This window comes from Camellia sinensis, unplaced genomic scaffold (genome assembly GCF_055761805.1).
Source record: "Camellia sinensis isolate YWXY unplaced genomic scaffold, ASM5576180v1 Unanchor1, whole genome shotgun sequence".
NCBI classification, from domain to species: domain Eukaryota; kingdom Viridiplantae; phylum Streptophyta; class Magnoliopsida; order Ericales; family Theaceae; genus Camellia; species Camellia sinensis.
Genome location: NW_028128987.1, coordinates 27,650,217 through 27,674,969, shown reverse-complemented (window position 1 = coordinate 27,674,969; position 24,753 = coordinate 27,650,217). Strand labels below are relative to the sequence as shown.

Sequence of the window (24,753 nt, the reverse complement as noted above, 5' to 3'; positions counted from 1 at the left end):
TTTTTAATGGTTCGGAAGTTGCATATCGAAAATTTGAAATTAGTTCGGAAGACAACTTTCGAAAATAACTAATTATTTTGGTAGTAGACTATAAATTGATATATTTCGACCCTGGTTTTCCGAAAGACGCTAAAAAAAAAATTACGATTTTTACATAGCAAAACTCACCTTTCCTTGGCTATTTTTCTCATAAACAGCCATCTACTTCTGAAAATCTGAATTTTGAAAAGGGAAATCTTCCATAACAATGATGAATAAGGATGGGGTTTAGTGTGTAAACTAATAAAAAGTTAAGAATCAAGAATGAGGGTGTTTAGTGTGTAAACTAATAAAAAGCTAAGAATCAAGAATGAGGGTGTTTAGTGTGCAAACTAATGAATAAAAGCTAACAACAAAGGGTTTGAAAAGATGAGGATGGAGTGTGAAGGTTTAGGAAACTGTATAAGGAAGAATGGAGTATGTGACCAAGGACTGTGGAGCTTCAACGTGTAGTCTGAGATGTGAATGTGCATTGAGAACTTGTGTTTATTTAAATAGTGCGCAGATGTCCATAATATTAATTTTACTTAGAGATAAAATTGTAATAAAAATAAGTATTATTAAATATGTGTACAGAAAAAAATGAGTGTGTACAAATAGAAGCTACCGAAAATTTATGCATTAAATTATTTACACGCGTTTATAACTTTTAAATAACTTGGAGGCCCAGAGAGAACAACGATATTGACGAATGTTCAAAAGATTCTCTACATGACAAAGATTTGAAACATATTGCCATACTGGTCATAAAAATAAATAAAAATAAAAGCTATGAGGAAAATGAATTGAGTTTTTCAGCCACGTATTCCTCATAACGTTTTCACTTATATAATATCATAAAATTTTTGTGTGCATAATTTACTAGTGTATGTATATATATATATTTAGAGATTTTTTTTTTTCAACTAACTCGTTCTAAGTTTGTAGAAGAATAAGAATATAGTGCTGTTATTAGTACCCCATGAATTATTTTAGATCCCTCAATTTTTAGCTCTTTTTTTATTACAATAATAACCTCAAATAAAATTACTGAAAAGGATATCATCAATTTTGAGACACCTCATCTCACAATTAAACTCATACACCACTACATTATTTCGGCGCTAACGGTAGCAACTATTTGATTACCTACACTTTTCCAGCAATGATAATAAGTGGAAGTTTTTTCGCAACCACAACTCCATGAGATGAGCGGAGTACAACAATAAAAGTTTAAAGGAAGTTCAGAGGAAGTTCATAACTTTAATGGTGTTTTTAACTCAGAGGAGATTGGCCTTGTAAAGGTAAGTTTTTTTAAAAAAATGGAAAAAATAATAAAATCAGTTCATCATTTTTCGGAACTGAACTCTCAAACATATGACCGAAATTTAGAAACACGGGCCCGAATATTGTTTATTTGTTCGGGAACTGGTAACCGAACATTTATTATTTGTTTGGAAACCGGTAACTGAACATTAATCACCGAAGAAAAAGATGAGGCAACAGAGAGAGAGAGAGAGAGCAGAGATCGTAATCACACTTGGCTCTTCTTCTTCTTCTTCTTCTTCATGGGTTTTGTTAGAGTTTTTGGAAGAAAGGTTTTTTTGGAGTGTGGAGGGGTGTGCATTCAGTTGAATAGGTGGAATATTTTTACAAAGATAATTTTAGTATTATTTGGAAGGGAAATTTTTTTTTAAAGATTTCAAAATTTATAAGTGAGAGTCCAAAGAAATGAAAAGTTTAAAAGAATAGATGGGATGTTAATAGCACCACTCATAAGAATAACAATCTTTTAATGCTAGTCTAGATTCTCTAAGAGTGCACTGGCCCAAAATACCCCTATCAATAGAGAAAATTATTATTGTAAAGTCCTATTTAAGAAATGTATAAAACATTAAATCCAGTAAATATTTTTTATTAATGAAAGGTTAACGATTTGTCTAATAATTTTTTGTTTATTTTGAAAGATATTTTACTTTCAATTTTATCCCTTAATTTATCTATTGATTTTTTTATCATCTATTTAAATTTATATCTACCTGTTCAAATTATATTCTATTTATTCAAATTTATTTTTCTATATGTTTAAATTTATTTTCTATCTGTTCATTTTTTTAACTGTTCATTTTTTTCTCAACCTATCAGTTTAATTTTTGAACAAATATGTCTAATAGAAATTAAGCAGCAAAACAAATTTACAAAACAAAGGCCTCTGGATGCTAAATCACTTTAGAAATTCACCATTCGTGGCAGTCAAATGGATCAAGTAGTGTGATGATTTTCTACATTGAAATATGGAATTGAATCACCATAATCAAAAGTTTTCAAACAGTTTACTTCACAAACTAATCATTATAATCATTGAATCAACAACAAACAATCAAACAACACTATATAACAACCAAATTGTCCACAATCGTCTTCATCAATTTAGGCAGGGAAAAGTCCCATAGTTCCGCATGGTGCCATCGAGCGAAGCGGTCAAACGAAAACACAAGATTTTACTTGCAGGTGTCAAATCTCCGACGACACAACTCGAATGCCGATTCTTGAGAAATCATGAAATCAACGCAGAAGATTTTCGATCTCCGATCTTCGATCAGTTTTTACAAACACAAACGCGAACTCTATGTGTATGTATATGTGTTTAGCCCTGGGGGTGTATAGGGTTTGGGGCGAGGAACGAGATGGGGGCGAGAGTCGCCTCTTAAAGGCGAAGAGATCTGCGCGACGAAAATAGCGTCGCATTGCCGGAGTCCGACGCTGGAGGGAACCAGCTCACCGACGAAGGGACCTAGGGCGGAGACGAGGAGTTGGTCGACTGGATCGCTTCCGCTAGATACGAATGTCACCTCCGCTGGTTTCCAAGATCTCCTTTCCGATCTCAGATCTTGATCTAATCTCCTTTCCGCCGACGATCTTGCCGTCTTTGACCACCCAGACGATGACGCCGGCAGCGTTGCCTGACCAACCATGCCATCGGAGACGAAGCGGGTCTCATGTTGGTTGGGGGAGAGAAAGAGAGACAGAGATAGACCTGGTAGAGAGAGAGAGAGAGCAGACAGAAAAAGAGGAAACATAAAGAGAGAGACAGGGACAGAGATACTGTTTATATCTAAGGATAGTTTAGACATTTTGTATTAGCATGTCTTTATACACTATATTTGGAAAATTCTATTTACACCCAACTCATTTTCTTAGTACTTACCATTTATTTCTTTTTTTTAGAGCACTGTTATTAGCACTTACTTTTTTTCTTTGGAGCCCCTATTTTTTTTTATTTTTTTTAATTCCAATTTTGTCCAAACATAAAGTTACATTTTTACCCTTCTTCCTAACATTCTAACCCTAATTTTCCTAACCCTAACCCTAATTTCTCAAACCCTAACTCACCAACCTTTTCACCACCATCTCCACCGGCGACCACCACTGCCACTGCCACTGCCGCCGGTGGCCTCTCCTTCTATCTCCGGCGAGGTCTTTGAGCTGATGGAGTGTTCGTGATCTGCGAACCAAAAAAGCTCTGAAGTGGGTTTAGATGGTAGAGGCAGTAACATCGCGGAGAGAATTAGAAGCAAAATTAGCAGAGTATTGGCGACAGAGAGAGGATTCGAGGGGGGCAATGCGGCGAAGAAGAGAGGACACAATGGATTGGGTCTGTGTCTGGGTCTGCTGGTGAAGTTGAAACTCTTCTTGGTATTTGCGTTGGTGGGTCGGCAGTGGTGGTTGGTGGAGAAAGGTTTCGTAAGGAGGGTGGAGATAAGGAGAGTGGAATTGGGACTGTAGAGGAGGGTGGTGGTGGTAGTGAAGGAGGCATACAACAAGTGGAATAGTGGCAGTAACAACAGGTGGTGGCAATTAGTAGTGGGTGGTAGCAATGAGAAGCCATTTGAGGGGGAATCTTGGAAAAATAATGAGGGGTTTTTTAGAGGGGTTACGTTTTAGGGCTTTGATTTGAGTTGTGGAGATGAATGGTAAAGTAAAGAAAAGAAAGAAGAAGAAGAAGAGTGTGGGTTGCCGGAGTTAAGGCAGTGGTGCCAGAGGTGGTGGTTGAGAATGAGGCTAGGGTTTAGGTTTGGATTTGAGGATAGGGATATAGTTGGTATTAAGGTGGGGGTTCAAAGAAAAAATGGTAGGAGCTCATTTTGTTGGGTGGGGGTCCAAAGAATTGGGTGGTCCAAAGTAAAGATGTAGGTGCTAATAGCAGCACTCTTTTTTTATTATAATTTTATCCCTCAATTAAATTACCTTTTTAGACATACACGCCACATTCAATCATCACCACTATCCATCTCCGACAACTCTGGTTCCAATTCCAACTCTAACTTCGGCAACTGTACTCTCCAACCTCAATCTTCTTCAACTTCTTCTCTCAGCCTCCATCGCTGATCCCCCTCATCTCTTCTTCTTCTTCTTCTTCTTCTTCTTCTTCTTCTTCTTCTTCTTCTTCTACAATTCGCACCGCACCCCCCACTGCTACTATAACTCGTGATGTCCCTCCCCGCAATCGCTAACTACAACTTGCATCTCTTCCCCCGTCATCCATCTTCGGCCCATTGTCTATTTTCATCTTCTTCTTCATCATCTAGATTAGAAAAACCCTAGAGTGCTCTCTCTCTCTCTCTCTCTGCGATAGAGGAAGTTAGGATGCAAAAGGGTTGTGTCGCGATGGAGAGATAGATCACGATGGCGAGGGTAAGGATGGGGTTGTTCATGATGGCAATGGGGGAGCGAGGTTGTTCGTGATGACAAGATAAGGGCATACGACGATGGATGGATGAGAGACAGAACTAGGAGAGGCGCGACTGGATTGGAGAGAGGGGTTGGTGCTGGCTACGACGGCGAGGGCTTGGGAGAAAGGGTTAATGGCACTAGTAGGAGGGTAGGGAGTCCATAGAAGGGGAAAAAGGACGGCTGCCAGCGGACGACAGTGGTTGTTATAGTGGTTAGGATTGGGGTTTTGCTAAAGAAAGAAAGGGTAGTTTGGTATTATTTGAAAAAATTGTGGTGTATATTAAGCCAAAATCAAAACTTTTAATTTGAGTGTGGTGTGAACTAAACAAAAAGAAAGTCATGGTGTGTGCTACGATAATTAGTGGTATGTAAATAGAATTACCCAATATATTTTAGAAGTATTGCTAGTAGCACTCTATAAATTATTTTGGACTTTTCAATTTTTAATTTTTTTTATTATAATAATAACATCAAATAAAATTATTGAAAATGACATCATTAATTTTAGGACACCTTATCTCACACTTAAACCTATACACCTACTATATCATGAATTAGGGTTTATGAGAGTACCCACCTCCATCACCACTCAACCATCTTTCCCAAATCTCACCTTCAAAACCTATCCACCCTTAAAACCATGAAAATCTTTTGGCAGCAATATTCCTGTAGTAACAGTGGCAACCATTTGACTACCTACACTTCTCCGACAATGGCAATATTCAGGTCCGAACATAGAAATTTCTTAACACATTAAATGACCAAAATTGTTAACGCTTGCCGAAGTTTTTATTTTTTCAAGTTTGGGAATACAGGCCCGAATATTATTTATTTGTTCGGAATTCTCGAACAAATAAGTAATGTTTGAGAATACAGGTCCGAACATGGAAATTTCATAACACCTTAAATGGTCAAAATTTTTAACATTTGCAGAAGTTATCGAAAGTAACCCAAATCCATTATTAAGTTCAAAAGTTATTCCTTCATCATGTAGTTTTGATAATATTGTTGCGTAATTCTCTGCTGAACTCATAATTTATAATATCTACCAACAAAACTAATTATTATAATTTTTTTCCTACGAGAGAAGAAATTATTATAAGAAAACTAAAAAATTATGTATATATATATATATAGAGAGAGAGAGAGAGAAAGAGAGAGAGAGCATACTAACTGTGACAATAGTAGATGAGGACAACAGAGACAATAATCACATTGGCTCCTCTTCTTGGTGGGTTTTGTTAGGATTTTTTGGAAAAGGGGTTTGTTTGGGATGGGATGTGGAGGGTGTACATTCAATGGGTGGAATGTTTTCACAAGGATAATTTTAATATTATTTGGGGAGGAAAATATTGAGGGTTCAAAATTTATAAGTAGAGACCCAAAAAAATAGAGAATCTAAAATAATTCATGAGAGGCTAATAACACCAATCATATTTTAGAGTGTTGACTTTTGAACGTAAGAAACTTAAATTAGTATTTATAATCCGAGTGTCTCGATCAATAACGTTTTTCACTTTTTAAGCGACTTGAAACTATAAAATTTATTAAATTTTTATTTATAATTCTATTTTTTGTCAAATTTATATTTTTATAATCATCTCATTAATATCTATCATATAAGATACATGAACAACGTAAAATTTAAAAATAAAAATAATAATAATGAAATTTCATTGGGAAAGTCAGTCAAAACGTAGTAAAATTTTATTGACTTTTGCATAGTGAAAATTTTAGTGACCAAATTCAAAGAAATTTCTATTAAAAAGTAAAAAATTATAAATTTCAAAATCAATTACAAAAATTAAGGCATCGTTTAATAAGTCTCTCAAAATATAATTCTACTCATTGATTTGAGTGTGTTGTTTGTTTTGAGCTTTCAAATCATAACTCTATACCCATTTTTCAAAACTCAATTCAAAACATAATCATCTTTTCAAAACTCATAACCAAACACATAATTCAAAACTCTTTTCAAAACTCAATTCAAATCAATATTTTAATTTTTTAAATATTTTAAATATTTAAATATTTTAAAAATATTTTAATTTTGTTAAGATTTTAAATATTTTAATATTTAAATATGTTACGATTTTTTAATTTTTTTAATTTTTTAATTTCAAAATATTACTATTTTAATTTTTTAAATTTTAAAATATTTTATAAAAATAAATTCAAACTCTATTTTATAAAAATATTTTTAAATATTTTAGTTTTTTTTATTATGCATTTGGTTACGATTTGAGTGTAGAGTTGTGAAAGTAGTACGGAATTTCGAATTATATGATTGGTTATGAGTTTTAAAAATAATTTCTTAATTGAGTTTTGTTTTATATGTTTGGTTACGATTTGAGTGTAGAGTTATTTTTAAATTTAAAATATTAACATTTTAAATTATTTAAACTTTTTGAATATTTAAATTATTTAAATTATTTAAATTTTTACGATTTAAATTTTTTGAATATTTATTTTGAAAAAAAATTATTTCGTTCGTAGTATTTTCAATTAAAAAATTGATTAATGTTATTTTCTGTTAATAATAATTTTTTTAATTGAATTTTAAAAAGAGTTTGGTTATGAGTGTTGATCAGAATTTTTAATAGTGTGAAAGTAGTGTGTTTTGTTATGAGTTATAATAATTTGAATTAAGTTTTGAAAACTCTTTCCAAAACTCATAACCAAACAAATTTTCTTACTTCACATGTCAAATCAACTTTCAAAACTCAATTTCACACTCAATTCAAAACTCAATTCAACACTCTATTCAAAAATCATAACCAAACAAATTTTCTACACTCAAATCATAATCCCACAACTCACAAACTCAAAATGCAACTCATACTCTCAAATCATATTTACAAAACTCTACCAAACGCAACCTAAGTCCCTAATTTCAAATTTATATATACAAAATTCAAATTGAGTGTTCTAAAATGATGAAATTTATGTACAATTTTAGTTACTATCTAAGTGAAATTTCACTAAGACAGTGAACTTTTATTGTATGATATAAAGAGAATAAAGAAAAATAAAAGAGAGCTAACAAAGAGAAAAAAGAGAAGAATAAGGGAAAAACAAAAGAGAGAAACACATACAGATCAAAGGAGATTGTGCAAGAAACTTCATTGTCACAAATAAACTTGATAGAGATATGAATAGAATGATAGTTAAAGAATGGTGGCGGTGGCAAACAATGGCGATGGCGGTAGCAGATGATGACTATGATTGATAATAAAGATAGCAGATGATGACGGTAGTGGACAGTGACAATAGCAATAGTAGACACTGCTATGATTAATCATAATAATGGTAATGGTGGTGGCAATTGTGAATCTGAAACATGTCAAAAAGAGGGAGAGAACAGAACGTAAACAGAGTATCGTGAAAGAGAAGAAGTTCTTGAAAAGAAGGTATAGGATTGCAAGGTTATTATTGTCTTTTAAAGTAAAATATTTCTTTATTCTTCTAGAGTTTGAAATTATAGAAATTTTAACTACCAAACAAATTGTTGTTGTACTTAAAATCTTAAACAAACTTGTAAAAGCATCTCCAATGGAGCTGCCAAAGCTATAATTTGGCAAGAGTGACAAAAAAAGGATCTCCAATGGTTTGCTATTCTTCTTGCCAAAGATAGCAAATGCCATTTATGTTCTCAAATTTGACAAGTTGAATGGTAGGTGCCAAACATGCCACGTCATCAAATATCAACAGATTTTTAACTCCAAATTCAGTTGAAAAAACAAAATCCATTCACTAGAAAAACCTCCCAAATTTGATTTCATTCACTAGTTCCACAAATTTCATAAACAAATAGAATCACAAATTCGATTTCATAGGATCCTGTAATTTCGAAAACAGAATTGGACATCCGTTGCAGAAACAGAATTCAATTTCACAATGATCATTCAAGAACTAGTTCCATAAATTTCACAAATAGCAGAATCAATTTAGAACAAATCACAAATTTCATAATCAATTTAGAATAAATGAAACACAAATTTTAGTTGAGAACAAATCAATCCAAATTTCACAAATTTATATAAATTTCATAAACGAATTTAGAGGATAAATACTAGGATTCTAGCATGATTGATGAACTTGTTCTTCATCTCAACCTCCATCGACCTCTAGGGCTTCTTCTTCATCGACTTGTATCGCTCGTTCCTAGACCAATCGAGCTCCATCGAAGTCCAAACAGTGGTGTTCGGTCAAACACTGAAGTTCCATTGAACTCGAAGATCGGTGATCGGTGATCAACACTGGTGGTGGTGATGCAAATCACAAAGAAAGAGAGAGAGAGACACACACACATACACACACACACAGGCAGAGAGATAGAGAAAAGACTGGTTTTGGCGATCGCGTCTAGTGGCTGTGATGATCAAAATGAAGATAGAGAGAGGGGTTTCTGATAAAGATTGTGAGAAAAGGGGGTCGTGACTGTTATGGATGAAGATGGAACACCAGAGAGAGAGAGAGAGAGATGCTCTCATCTCAGCTGATTGGTTTGATGAGAGCAAGAGAGAAAGGAAGTTTTCTCTTGAGGTAAGCACGGATCATTCTAGAGAATAAATCTCAACCATTGGATTGTTGTTTAATCAACGGCTGAGATCTTGTTCATTAATATTTTTTTTTACAAAAAGTTTGAAAAATGTCACAAAAGATAAAAAAAATAAATAATAAAAAAATTACTAAAATATCTATATCCAAACAACACCTGGAAAAGTGAAAGAAAAAGTTGGTTAAGGTATGCCAAAATGGCATGTAACCATTAAAACACCATTGCTATAATTTGGTAATTACTACTGTTCATGGCCAAATTATAGCAATGGCAAATGCTATTATAGCATTAGCATTTGCCATTGGAGAAGCTCCAAATGAATGCCACCCTAATTTCCCTTTTTTTAAAAAAAAAAAAAATTGATTTATTGAACCTTCTCTCTAATTCTATGTTTAAATCGTGAATTTATCATAAACAGGGAAATAATTTAATTTAATTTCTCACTTCATTTTTGTTTTTATCTTTCCTCATTCTCCCTCCACAAATCCAATAATCAAATCTTAGTTCCGGAATGCACAAACCAATTTGTTTCATTTTAGCAATAGGAGGAAGAGGGTAGTGATCAAGCTATAAGCTCTAATCTAAAAATTCTCTCTTTCTTGACAAATAATTAATAAGGACCAAGTCCAAGACCCCTTCCACAACACAAAATGATGAAATAGTAATATATAACCAATCTAGAATATGCGTAAAGTGCAAATAATCATTCAATCCTATCTCTCGCTCACTCTCACTCACTTACACAGTAAGAAATGAATTCTCAAGGTGCCTACAAATAATAAAACCCACCAGCCAATCTGTTCCTTGGTACAGGACAGCAATTCTCTGGTATTCATTTCTTTTCTTTTTTTTTTTCCTTGCATACATTATTAGTTGGATGATGGAGACAGACAACTCGAACAATTTTTAAGACAGTATTTACGAAACTAATTAGAAGAAAAATTGCATAAATTTATTCCTTCTTCGGTGCGGTTTATCATTTTATAATACAAATTAATAACATGGAAAGAAAAGATACTAGAACAATATAATACATATAAATTCAGAAGAAATCCAAATAAGATGTAAAAGTCTCAACTCGACCAAATTCACAGCCAAATTCATGGGTGTTCAAACTCCAAAAATTGCATTATAGTAAGAAAAATGACAGTCCTAGAGTACAGGGAAAAGGAATGCTAATTTTCGTGACAGACATACTACTATCATCTTTCTAAGTTCGATTGAAAAAAAAAAAAAAAAAAAAAAAGCCACAATGATGAACAACATGAAAATCAGAATTTGTTCAAGTTCACTACTTGTAAGAGCTTCCAAGTGGTTTCAGAGCAGCAACCATACAAAAAGGAAAAAGTGCTTTCAAGCCTCAACTCACCTTTTCTCTTTCGGTTTCCATTGGAAAGCCTAACTTCACAATTCGTGAAGAATCTTATATAAAATATATTAAGCAAGCTCCAAACAAAAATGTGTAAGCAAGGCAACTTCAAATGCTGATTGCTCTTTCTCACTTAAACCTGCAAGAATGCTGCCTTTCAACCATTCTACCCAGAGGGTAAAGGAATACATCTACATACATATATATACAGAAGTATATGTACGTATATGCGAGAAACCAATTCAAGGAACCACCATACCTTGAAGCGATCCCACGTAAACCTATCCGGAGGGTTTAAAGTTCATCATGACCCTGTGGTTGCTCCTTGTTCATCGAGACTAGTTTATCTTGTAGTTCCTGTCACAAGTTCAACAAAATACCCAAATACCATGGAAGTTCCGGAGCAGGAGAGTATGGATTGAAACTTAAACTGAATACAAATAAGTACCTTAAGTTTTTCTTCTACACAAAGAACTGGGGTAGATAGCAATGCTACATATCTGCCATGACAACAGAACATTCAGATGCTAGTGCATGGACTGCATGCATGCATGAGAGAGAGAGAGAGAGAGAGAGAGAGAGAGAGAGAGAGAGAGATTTACTCGCAACGGCTTGGTTCATCCACATCAGTTGCCTCATTCTTCAACCCACATCTTAACTTGACCTGTATAGTTAGTAAATAAGTTGATTATTCTTTTCCCTATTACATTATACAAATTAGACAAATTCCAGTAAATAAACACAAGACCATGGCGATGAGTTGTCTAAAGAGAAAGAAAACAGACAATGACCACAATATCAGCACACAACCAAATCAAATTGACCATTCGAATGGCATCCTATGGATGTGGGTCGACTACATCTCTGCTAATTGAAACAGAACTTTTTAAAGATTAGTTTCACCACATCATACTAAACCAATGCATCACCAAGCCAAATAAGATGATGGTCAGTACATACCTTTAAACTTCTATCGGGTCCATTCCAGCATTTATCCCCACTTGAAAATAGCATGACTTTGTATGAGTCCTCAAATTTTTCCCAATCCCTATATTCAGGTAATGGAGAGAGAACATAATAAACAGCAAGCTAATATAAATGAAAAAAATGTGATGTTGGTGGCTACAAGGAAAAACATAAAATGAGCATAACCGGTACATGTATCCTTAAATATTTCCATAAATAAAATGTGCATAGTATCAGTGTAACCATTAAGGTTGGCAGTCACTCAAGTGACAGTCAACTAACAAGGTAAAAGAGAAGGATTGTATAACCATTAGGATGGGAAGAAGCATCAGTCTTAGGGGTCGTTTGGCAAGTGGCTATTATTTTATCCAAAAAGTTTTCAACTTGTACAAAAAAGTCACAGATTCCTTCACATTCACTCTACAAATTCAAAGATTCCTTCCCATTCACGCTACTTTTTGCCCATTTTTCCATAAAAAGTCAAAAAATCCTTCCCAAACATATTGGTTTTTTTTCATCTCATATTTTAGCCAAAAAGCCAATAAAAAAGCTACTTTCCAAACGAGCCTAAATTAGATATTCCCATATGATAGTCAACTAGTTTGCTTCATCCTCATTATCTGATGTTTCCAGCATACAAAAACAATAATATACAGATGACTGCTTAGACAAGCAAGGGTCTCCTCAAGTTCATTCTCGACCTGGATCTCCCAAATGGTGATTACCAATTTACCATCACACTCACAACATGACCAAACCAGTAATCCTACAACATCACTTGATCCACCCCTTGCAGTCCAACCCATAAGTTTTCAGTTTCCTTAACAGGGAAAGAACTCCAAAGAGTGTAAGGGGCAAAATGGATGACATAGATGCCTACCCCAAGCGAGTTGTGCTGTGCCCCTCCTCCTGGGAAGCTTGTTTGAATGGGCAAATTTTGTAAACATACCTGAAGCAATATTTGCAATTCCCATGAATATTAAATGAGAAAAAACTAATGTTTGAAAAATAGTAACCAAACATAAGAGAATAAGAAGTTTGTAACTTGTTCTGCTTGATATCAAAGCAGTTATTGTAGAATGAATAGAACTCCTTCTCTGGACCTGTAATAATGATTTTTGGGTTCAGATACAGAAGGCAAGCCAATAACAACAAACCTCTTCATTTAGAAATAAACACAGCAGCATTGATGCAAGTAACTGAATTTCACTTCAACTTACCAAAGTCATGTTTTAACTTTTTAGTCAAACTTGATATTCTTGATTGTATCTTAGACAACTTGGCACTGGCTTCATCATATTCTTTGCGTACATGAGCAGCCTCTACAGAAGCCAACACAACAGATAACCCTTTTACATGCATGCAGTCATTATTGTTTCCAATTGATAATAAACAAAATTTCTTTTGCTACCTGATACATCCACAGGAGTCTGGAACAAATTAACAGCTTGTAGAATGTTGCGCACAGTCTGTTGTATCTTCTCTAACCAAGATGGGTTACTCGCGGTTGTTATATCTGAACATGTAATATGATGATTACAAGTAACTAAAATAATAAATCGGGAAACTAAAGTTCACTGTAGATGCTACTTATCCCAAAACAAATAGATAAATAAAATTCACTGTAGCTGCAGAATGAAACATTGAGGAATGGCTTCACATTTTCATGGGAATATTGGAAGAAGCAGTTGCAAACCTGACAAGTCTAAATCATCATCTGACACAGATTTGTACGAAGAACCAAAATCGTCATGATTCTCATCTCCAAAATCTTCCACAGGATCATCTTCACCATCATCGTCATCATATCTTTGGCTGTCATCCTCAGTTTCTGAATCATATCCTCTGTACTCCTCATCATGTACATCCTTTGGTGCCTCCTCAGAGATTTCAGGTTTATCGTCTTTCACAGCATCAACTTCCCTAGTTTGCTGCCCTGTATTTTCTCCTGTCCAACGGGAAGCAACAAGACGACCCAACTCTTCCTTTGATAGTGACTCAGCATCTTCAGATGCATCATTTTCCTAAAAACACCATACAATGTAAATATCCTTCTCCTCAAATTAAGTTGAAGGCACCCATGTATGACAAGGTCAAAAATGGTTGTCAAGTAACTACATGCAATCACTTAAAATTCCAATGAAATGCCAACACTAACAGGCATCTTCCAATTTCCAAAGATGAAGAGAGATCTTTGCTCAAGGCACAAAAATACCCTGGAAGGGAATACATTTCAAGTTCTTCAAAATTATCAAAATGGAGTTTGCTCTTGGCATATAGTCGTGCAAATTTAAAAAAAATCATTTTAAATACTCAGAATCTATGAAGCACGGGTACGGGTACGATACGGGTACGTCGATATGGTAAAATTCAAAAAAAAAATAGGGTACGTGTACGGCTTGGTACGCTTGTAAAAAAATATTTATTGTTAATTTATAGTAATACAAAAATTAATTAAATAGTTTAATTTGTTAAGGTCCAACCTATAATTAACATTTAATGCCAAAAGTAAAGGCATAAATCAAAATTAAATGTCAATATATTAAATATCTTACAAACCATAGTTTAATTTTAAAATCATGTCAAACATAAAAAATAAAAATAAAAAAGAAGTATAGTGAAAGGAGTTTTATCTGTGTAGTAGAAGAAAATATTGTTTCAACTGAGGTACGGTATGCCTTGAGTATATACTAGATACATCTGGGTATGACAAAAATTAAAAAGAAAAAACTTGGGTATGTGTTTTGTATACCCGGTACGTCTGTAGAAGTACTATACGAGGTACTATACGCCGGTAAGTACCCGGTACGGGTATGGCATATTTTTCGAAGTAGCCATGCTTCATAGCTCAGAATAGAGTCAATGTTTGCCTCAGATTCCATTGAAACCCTCTTAAAATCCACGTACATAGTTTGCCTCTTAATTGAATCAATCACCAGTACATATATTTTTAGTTACAAAGTCCAATAAAATTTAACCATAGATACGGTACAGTAAATATTCTAAAATGTGATGTAGCAAGTGCAGGTTCATGGACTTAGAAATCAGTCAATGCACAATTTAATTCTCTGAAAACTAAATCCAAAAATGGTGCCCTATTTCAAATTTGTCAAAATTCAGGTAAAAATGACCAAAAATTGGAATATTTTTAAAAGAATTGGAAATATTCTGCTGCAAAATTCAGGAGGAAATGAACTTTTAATATTCTTTGTTATTTCAGCCAAAAAATTGGACCAATTCTCAAAAAAGCCAAATGAACTTCAGTCAAAAATAGTTGAAGCATAGTCGTCAAATCGGAATTCAAATCGTGAATCAAAATGGTCTTATACTGAATCGGGAATCGTAAATATTGGGTCACTTTTTCTAAATTACATAGAAAAATATATCTACACTTAGATATTAAATGTATCTAATAAATATGAAATATTTAGACTTAAATTAATGAAAATATTTTTTTAAATGATGATCATGTGGTCTAATAAGTAAAGAGTTAACACAGGTTCCCTGTACACCACTTTACCTTTTCCCTTTTAAATACTATTTTTTATTAGGGAAAATTAGTCTAAGGTCCCTCTCCCATATTTGATAATTTAAGAGATCCACAATATTATTTTATTATGTTTGAGGTCCTCCACCCCCACAATCATATATACCACACAAAAATTTCCAAATCAATCCCACCACTCTCTATCTCCCCGATCTCATCACTTCACCTCCGTCGTAGTTATCGCCTACTCCACTGTTGCTGCCAGCACCTCTCATTCAGATCAACTTCGCAGATCGCCTCTCCTCCACCAGCATCACCATTTCTCTACAATTCACAGACCACGCGAGACATTCATTGACGACGAAATGTGCATCTAAACTTTCACAGAGCAGGTCACAACTTTTGATCGATTGTCTATGGGGAGTGTTTCGTCTGAAGATGGGCCGGATCAGCAAAGTGAGCTCTGTGGAAGTTATAGCTTGAGTGCCGATGTGAGTGAGTCCGAGAGTTAATATAATGCACTTACCTTAAAAAAAAGTATGAAGTGGTGTTTGTATATAGATGTATAAATGTCTGTATGTATGTATGTATAGATTGAAGGAAACACTTGGGCCTTCTTTCCTGGAAGCAATAATAGTCTCCTCCAAAGAAAGCAAGAGTAGATTGAGAGAGAGTAAGGGCAGGGCGGTGATTGCGAGGCAGTGTGATTTTCTTGGATCCCAAACAGACAGAAAAAGGAACAATGCTCTCCAGTGAAATTTTAAATTTCTCTGCCCTCCCTGGCCTTTCATGGACTCTCCAGAGAAATTTGAAATTTCTCTGCCTTCCATATACTTCCCACTCTCCAGAGAAATTTCTCTGGGAAAAATTTCTCTGGACTGGAATTTCTCTGGATCAATATTGAGGAACCTTGACGTTATAAAAATATTAAATGTCCTTTATACTATAAAATTTTAATATCAAGAACCCTAAAAAAAAAAAAAACCCTTTTCATTAACCATTCTTAATAAATAAATAAAATAAAGAAAGACAAACTCCCAAAATTTTTTTTTTTTTTTTTTTTTGGGTCGACAACAAAAAAATTTCTTAAGGCACAAAGCCAAAACAAAACTAATACAAGGATGAGGCATCCTCTACAAAGAAAATAAAAAAACAAGAAGTAGCGATAGTCGCAAGGCACAATCACAATCACACTACATATTACACACTGACACCCAATTTGCAACAATAAAAAAAAAGTGGAATCCGTCCAAAAAGAGGATTCAGCAAAGCCCAAAAAGAAGCTAAATGTCGAACTCTTTCCCATTAAAAGTCTATATAGTTCTTTCAAAAACACATGCATTTCTCTCCAGCCAAATAACCCAAAAAGTCACAAAGACTGCACAAAGCCAAAGCACCTTGGCCCTCATTGTTCTGCCCAAAACTCTAAACTCAACTAAAAGCATCTGTGCACTAGTTTTTGGAGCCACCCAGATAACCTCCCCCAAACTAAGCAACCTTTGTGTAAAATAAATTGATGTATATTATTGATTACTTGATATAAATTACAATGATTCATGATTCCTATATATAGAAGAGTAGGTGGTAGTAGGTGGTAGGTGGAGTAGGTGAAGTGGAGGTGGTAGTGGTGTAGTGGGTTAGGTTTAGTGGAGTAGGTGAGGTGGTAGTGGTGTAGTGGGTTAGGTTTAGTGGAGTAGCTGAAGTGGAGGTGGTAGTGGTGTAGTGGGTTAGGTTTAGTGGAGTAGGTGAGGTGGTAGTGGTGTAGTGGGTGGATTTTAACAGCCCCCCGCAAACTCAAGGGGGATAGGAACTAACCAACTTGAGTTTGGAGAGAGTAACAAAACAAGAAAATACATAAAAATAAAAGAGGATAGGAGACACTGTATGGTCGTGTCAGACCGTTGTAGAAGACTGTATGGTTATGGTAGACCGATGTAGAAGACAGTTTATGGGGTCATGTCGGACCGTTGTAGCAGACAATGTTGTGACAGTTGTTGTGACAGTTTACGGAGTCTTGCTGGACCCTTGTAGAAACTAACCGGAATCAATGTCGGGACAGTTTACAGAGTCTTGTCGGACCCATGAAGGAGCTAACCGGAATCAATGTCGGGACAGTTTACAGAGTCTTGTCGGACCCATAAAGGAGCTAACCGGAATCAATGTCGGGACAGTTTACAGAGTCTTGTCGGACCCTTAAAAAGTCACACCCTTAAAAGGTGTGCCAAATCTGTAAAAAGGCGTGCCATCAAAAGACGTGCCCAATCCATAAAAAGGCGTGCCATCAAAAGGCGTGCCCAATCCATAAAAAGGCGTGCCATCAAAAGGCGTGCCTATCAAAAGGAGCGCCCATGTTGTCGGTCGAGCGCCGAGAGGCGCATGATGCGCGTGTCTGCCTCGGCTATTTAACCAAGGTTGAGGCGGAGGCTGTGCAAACCAGTCTGAAACCGCCGAAAATCCTTTGAAAAAACTCTTCCGTTTCTGAGAAAGAGATTCTGGAACACTCTGTTGCCATTCTGTAACCAACCGTTCTCTGAAACACTCAGCAACCCATAACATGGCCTCGTCTTCCCGTTCAGCTACCCAGAATATGGCCTCTTCCTCGTCTTCCCGTGGACTGCTCACCCTCTTTCCCGACCTCAACGAGTCAACAAGAGAGAGAACTGGTGCGGTGGCACTGGAACCTCAACCAAGCGCCCCGGAGTTTGCTCCGTTGAACTTTCCGATGCGGTCGGTGGAGCAAAGAATGGCAGTGCAGTCGGATGTGGAGGCCAATCAATATACTTTGAAGTCATGTGTGGAAACCATGACTGCGGTTACAAATTTGTCGAACCGGCTGCAGAGTAGGACAAATGAGGTGCAGCATTTAAACACCCAACTGGCTTTGCTCCAACGCATGTATAAGGATGCGCGAGCAGAGATAAGTGTGCTGAAAGCAGAAAATAAGGAGCTGAAGCGGAAGGCCACTGTGATGTTCCGATTTGGAGGTCCGCCATATGCTGCAGTGGAGGAGTATGGAGGAGTGAACGTGCTCGGCGGCGTAGGAAACACGGAGGCAGCACCGTCAAGGGCCGCCCAGGACGGAGGCAAGAAGAAGAGACCGGCGGCAGAGTAGATAAGAAAAAACAAATCCCGCCTGTGGATGTGTTTGTTTGTTTTGTTTTTTTTTTTTTTTTTGTGTGTAAAAGTGTAATCAGGGTTGATCCCTGAGATGAATAAAATATGGTTGGTTGGGCAAATTTGTAAAATGGGTTTGAAAAAGATTAAAAATAATGTGAAAGAAAAATAAATAAAGAAATAATAAAAATATATTTGAAATCAAAATGAAAGATGGGGAAATAAGGAAAGTGGTTTGGAGAAAATAAATAAAAATAATGGATTTTGAAATCAAACGGAGGAGAGAGAGAGGACAAGCCCATGTGAGGGAAAGAGGGGTTTAAAGAAAGTGAGGGAGTGGGTTGATTAAAAAAAAGGATTGTGGGTTTGAAAGTGGAAAGATGAGAGAGAGAGAGAGTGAATTTGCAGACGGCCCATGGTTGAAAGTTTGAAGATCATTACTCGTCAAGCAAGTCTGAGGGTGGCTGAATATGCCTTTCACTATGCTAAGGCCCATGGTAGAGAGAGAGTGTTCGTCAAGCAAGTCTGAGGGTGGCTGAATATGCCTTTCACTATGCTAAGGCCCATGGTAGAGAGAGAGTGTCTGCAATCCACAAAGCCAACATCATGCAGAAAACTGATGGTCTCTTTCTTAAGTGTTGTCGCGAAGTTGCCGAGAAGTATCCTGACATAACATATGAGGAAGTTGTTATTGACAACTGCTGTATGATGCTTGTGAAAAATCCAGCTCTTTTTGACCTTCTAGTGATGCCTAATCTGTATGGTGACATTATCGGTGACCTTTGTGCTGGGTTGATTGGAGGCTTGGGCTTAACACCAAGCTGCAATATTGGTGAGGGAGGCATTGCTCTTGCTGAGGCTGTGCATGGTTCTGCACCTGATATTGCTGGAAAGAATCTGGCAAACCCAACAGCTCTAATGTTGAGTGCTGTAACGATGCTTCGCCATCTGGAGCTGCATGATAAAGCTGATCAGATACCATGTTAAAATTGATGACAGATCTGACTTCAACCCGCATGGTTTCGAGCCATGGCTTGTTCTAGAAAGAGAAAGTATGAGAGAGGTCTTGCGAGTTGATGGAGGTCTCAAATTGGTTGAGGTCCGGCGGGCGGTCAAGGCAAAGTTGCCGCCCGCCGGAAGGCGAAGAATACCAAGAGCTTAACCTTGCTCTGATACCATGTAAAATAAATTGATGTATATTATTGATTACTTGATATAAATTACAATGATTCATGATTCCTATATATAGAAGAGTAGGTGGTAGTAGGTGGTAGGTGGAGTAGGTGAAGTGGAGGTGGTAGTGGTGTAGTGGGTTAGGTTTAGTGGAGTAGGTGAGGTGGTAGTGGTGTAGTGGGTTAGGTTTAGTGGAGTAGCTGAAGTGGAGGTGGTAGTGGTGTAGTGGGTTAGGTTTAGTGGAGTAGGTGAGGTGGTAGTGGTGTAGTGGGTGGATTTTAACACTTTGCCATAAACTCAATGTTACTAGACAATGCAAAAATAAATAGTCCAGTGATTCTCCATTCCTACAACACATGATGCACCATTGAGGATTTAGAAAATGGGAAAGTCTCCTTTTTTACAATGTACCATTTGTCAAAGTGCCTCCATGAACCAAGATCCACATGAACACCTTCACCTTAAGAGAAACACAAGCCCTCCAAATCTTCTTTTGAAAAGGAAACCAAGGTAAGTGAGGCTTACCAATGATTTTGTCAAAAAAATATTTACAAGAAAAATAACTTGATGAATGAATAGCCCAAAACTCACTTAACCTCCAAGTTTGGAACCAAAGAGACATGCTCAAGCCTTGACAACAAAAACACTAACTCCCTAGCTTCCCTATCATTCAGATTCCTAAGAAGATTAAAATTCCACGAAATTGGAGCCAAAGAATAGCAAGCCGCAATAGAACAATTATGAGACTGAGACACTATATAAATGTGGAAAAGACAAAGCAAAGGAAGAAGAATCCACCCAAATATCCTCCCAGAATTTGACAGCTTCACCATTTCCCACCCTTACAGAAAGAAAACGGGGATTAAATTGGATAAATATGAGAAATTGACTTCCAAGGAGCACATCCATTACCCCGAGAGACCACCTGTGAGTCTCTACCATTAGCATGAACCCCATACTTGCTTCTAATAACCGCATGCCATAATGAATCACACTCAATTGGGAATCTCTGTAACCACTTGCCAAGTAAGGCCATGTTCCTAGCCACAATATTACCTGTAGCCAATACACCCTTCTCCTTGGGACAAGAAACAATCTCCCAATTCACCAAATGATCCTTCTTGCCCTCATCTTTTCCTTCCCAAAGAAAATCCCTCATCAATTTTTCTAATGATCTTTCCACCTTGACTGGAACCTTAAACAAAGACAAAATAAATTGGGATACCACATAAAACTGTCTTAACGAAATCGAAATCAGATCATACCTTCATCCTTGAATAACTGAGGGCAAGTGTACCTACCCCCTCATGAAAGTATCACCCTACTCTACCCATCCAATCTTTTGCCTATCTTTTCCACAACTAGGCTCCAGGACGATTCATTTCTAGGATTACCTCCAAAAGGGAGACCCAAGTACTTGAACGGAAGTGTCGCAATACCACATCCTAGAAGCACAGCCACTCGCTGAAGCTAATTATTATCCAAACTAATAACCGCCACACTACTTTTTTCCAAATTGACCTTAAGCCCTGAGATTATTACCCCAAAAAGCCTCAATACCGAAAAAAGATTAACCATCTGTCTCATCTCTTCAGGAAAAGAAAATAGTATCATACGCGAATTGTAAATGTGCCACGCTAATCCTATCTCTACCAACATGTAACCCCTCGAACAAACCTACCTCTCTAGCCCTGTCCACCATCCTTCCAAACACGTCTGCCACCAAAATAAAAAGAAAATGAGATAAAGGATCCCTCTACCTTAAACCTCTAGAAGCCATAAAACTCTTCTTACCATTGACAATCACCAACATATTACAAGTCGCCAAACACCCCCTAATCCATGACCTCCATCTCTCTCCATAACCCTTTTTATCCAATACAAAATCCAAAAACTGCCAATCCACATGATCACAAGCTTTCTTAAAATCCACCTTAAAGACAAGAACCTCCTTTCCCAAGCTTCTATATTTCTCCACCACCTCATTTGTCACCAAAGCCACATCTAAAATCTGTCTACCTTTCACAAAAGCCCCTTGTGTTGGAGACACAGTTGCCCCCCAAGAAGTCCTTAACCTTTTTGACAAAACCTTCCCAAAATCTTGTAAAGTGACGTGACCAAACTAATGGGCCTGAAATTGCCAATTCTGACGACACACTCCTCAAGAATTAAACAGATGAATGTGGCATTTGCACACAGGTTAACCAGCCCCATCTCATGAAATTCCGTAAATACTCTTATCAAATCCCCTTTCACCACCTCCCAACAATCCTAAAAGATAGCCATTGAGAAACCATCTGACCTGGAGCTTTGTCCATTTCACAATCAAAGACCACCTCTTTAATTTCCAATTCATCAAAAGGCCTCTCCAGCCAACTTGCACTTGTTAGAGCAATAAACCCCCACTCGAGTCCTTCAATCCCTGGTCTAACCATCTCATCCTTTGAAAACAACTTTGAGTTAAAATCAAAAATCCCTTTGACCATATGATCTTCCCTTTCCTCTACTAATAATGGACTTACCTCCAATTTTTTGATAAACTTCTTCCTTTACCCCTCTACAATCTTATGAAAAAACTTTGAATTAACGTCTTAATATCCCCCTCCTTCAACCACTTCACCTTTGCCTTTTGAGCCCAAAAAATCCGCTTCCTAAAAATCAACTTTTCCAACTTCAACCTAAGCTCAATTCTCTCTCTCCTCATTGACTCAACCAGATCCCCTCGCATTTCCAACGCATCCATTTCTTCAATCCTACTCAACACCTTAAGTTTTGAAGACTCCAAGTTCCCAAAAACAAACAGTCTTTTGAAAATAAATTAATTAAAAAAAAGGGACATGCCAACTGGCATCTCCCGTACATGTCACCGCCCTGTCATTGTGTCCAACACGACTACGACAACTGCTTTGAAGTGTCAGTGCTTTATAGACGTTGCTTGATACCAAAGCTTTTGAGTCTATCATTAGTGCTTAATCTCCCTATCAACGCAACCCACACCACAAAAATAATCTTTGGTATGTGCTCTATAAACCATGTTAAGCTAGACCACTCCACTCTTGCCTTTGGTTCCTATATTTCATATGTAGCAGCCTAAGAAACATGGACATGGACACAAACACGAACATGCGACACGACAAGTATAGGCTGACAAGCCAATTTTCAAAAAATACAAGACACGATAATTTTAAATATTTTTTATATGTTATATATACGAATATATCATTCAAAGATAATAAAAAATGCAATATGATACTAATTCTTATAAATTTAACTTAGAAAATATGAGGAAGAAGAACTCCGAAAATATGAGGAAGAAGGAATATATTTCTGTTATATTCAAAACTTCTTATTTTACAAGACCAAATGACACTCCTTATATAGGAGATATTACAAACATCATTATAACCCATTATATGCCACTTACATATTATATATTGCCACTATCTACCACTATCATATTCTATACATGCCACTATCTATCACTAACACCACTATCATATTCTATACATGCCACTATCTACCACCAACACCACTATCATATTATATACATGCCACTATCTTATTATATGCATTAACACAAATTTCCAGCACTCCCCCTCAAGCTGGTTTGAAGATATCTTCCATAGCCAGCTTGCTAGTCAGCTTATCAAATTGCTTCTTGTGTAGTCCCTTTGTTAGCACATCAGCTAATTGTTCACCTGTTGGAAGGTAGGTCATACAGATTATGCCAGCATTGATTTTCTCCTTGATGAAATGCTTATCCACTTCTATATGTTTTGTGCGATCATGTAGAACTGGATTATGAGCTATAGATATAGCTGCTTTGTTGTCACAATAGACCTTCATAGGTGTCGGGTGAGAAAGCTTTAATTCTTCAAGAATTCTTTTAATCCACATTACTTCACAAATTCCATGGGCAACAGCTCTGAACTCTGCTTCTGCACTACTTCTAGCTACCACATTCTGTTTTTTACTCCGCCATGTAACTAGGTTCCCACCTACAAAGGAGCAGTATCCGGATGTTGATCTCCTGTCTGTAACACTTCCTGCCCAGTCTGCATCTGTGTATACTTCAACTTGAAGATGTCCATGTTTCTTGAACAGTAAGCCTCTCCCTGGAGTTCCTTTCAAATATCTTAAGATCTTATAAACGACCTCAAAGTGCTCTGCCCCTGGTGAGTGCATGAACTGACTTACCATGCTGGCTGCAAAGGCAATATCAGGCCGCGTATGAGACAAGTAAATCAATTTCCCGACAAGTCGCTGATATTGTTCCCTCTCTTTGACTTCTTCAGCCTTAGCAGCTTGTAACTTCAAGTTAGGCTCGATCGGAGTCTCCACCATCTTACAACCAAGCATACCTGTTTCTCCAAGGAGATCAAGAACATATTTTCTCTGATTAACGAATATACCTTCCTTGGATCTTGCAAATTCCATTCCGAGGAAATACTTGAGGGCTCCCAGATCCTTAATGTGAAATTCTTTTGCGAGTTTCTCTTTGAGGGCTGCTAACTCTGCTTCATCATTACCAGTTAAAATGATGTCATCAACATAAACAATCAAAATTGCAATTTTACTATTTTTTGAATGTTTATAAAATATTGTGTGATCTGCTTGACTCTGCGAGAAGCCACAACTGATAACTGCCTTCCCAAAGCGTTCAAACCACGCTCTTGGTGATTGTTTGAGTCCGTATAATGACTTGTTCAATCTGCATACTCTGTCGCTTCCAAGTCTCTGCTCAAATCCCGGCGGTAGGCTCATGAACACCTCCTCTTCAAGATCACCATTGAGAAATGCATTTTTAATGTCAAGTTGATGTAGAGGCCAATCTGAATTTACTGCAAGAGATAACAGTACTCTGATGGAATTTATTTTAGCAACAGGAGCAAACGTCTCCTGATAGTCGATCCCATAAGTTTGAGTGAAGCCTTTAGCCACCAGTCTCGCCTTGTATCTCTCAACGCTTCCATCTGCGTTACATTTTATCGTAAACACCCATTTACACCCAACTGTTTTCTTGTCTTTGGGTAGATCAACTATCTCCCAAGTACCACTTCTCCTTAAAGCATTCATCTCCTCCATGACTGCTAATTTCCAATTCGGATCATCCAATGCTTCCTGTATATTCCTTGGAACAAACAAGTGTGAAATCCTAGATGTGAAAGCTCTATGGTTTTTAGACAGTCTTTGATAGGAGAGGTAATTTGCAATAGGATGTTTAATGCAATTTCGGACACCTTTCCTAATTGCTATAGGAACATCAAGGTCGGAAATAGAAGGAATAGGATTACCTAAAATTTCGATGCCAGAACTCGGGTGGACATTCGG

The 24,753-nt window shown here is 36.6% G+C and overlaps 1 protein-coding gene across 1 annotated transcript in view; it reads right to left on the bottom strand.

Moving 5' to 3' along the window:
• Positions 1 to 10,416: 10,416 nt before the first annotated feature.
• LOC114285947 (glucosidase 2 subunit beta) overlaps positions 10,417 to 24,753 on the bottom strand; it is a 47,652-nt gene continuing 33,315 nt past the window's right edge. The window contains exons 8-17 of the mRNA XM_028229037.2: positions 13,345 to 13,672; positions 13,060 to 13,164; positions 12,869 to 12,970; positions 12,694 to 12,751; positions 12,529 to 12,597; positions 11,643 to 11,730; positions 11,285 to 11,346; positions 11,131 to 11,182; positions 10,942 to 11,039; positions 10,417 to 10,821 (exon numbers count right to left, since the gene is read on the bottom strand). Of these exons, the coding sequence (XP_028084838.2) occupies positions 10,977 to 11,039; positions 11,131 to 11,182; positions 11,285 to 11,346; positions 11,643 to 11,730; positions 12,529 to 12,597; positions 12,694 to 12,751; positions 12,869 to 12,970; positions 13,060 to 13,164; positions 13,345 to 13,672 (927 nt within the window). The 3' untranslated portion in view covers positions 10,417 to 10,821; positions 10,942 to 10,976. The remainder of the gene's footprint in view (positions 10,822 to 10,941; positions 11,040 to 11,130; positions 11,183 to 11,284; positions 11,347 to 11,642; positions 11,731 to 12,528; positions 12,598 to 12,693; positions 12,752 to 12,868; positions 12,971 to 13,059; positions 13,165 to 13,344; positions 13,673 to 24,753) is intronic.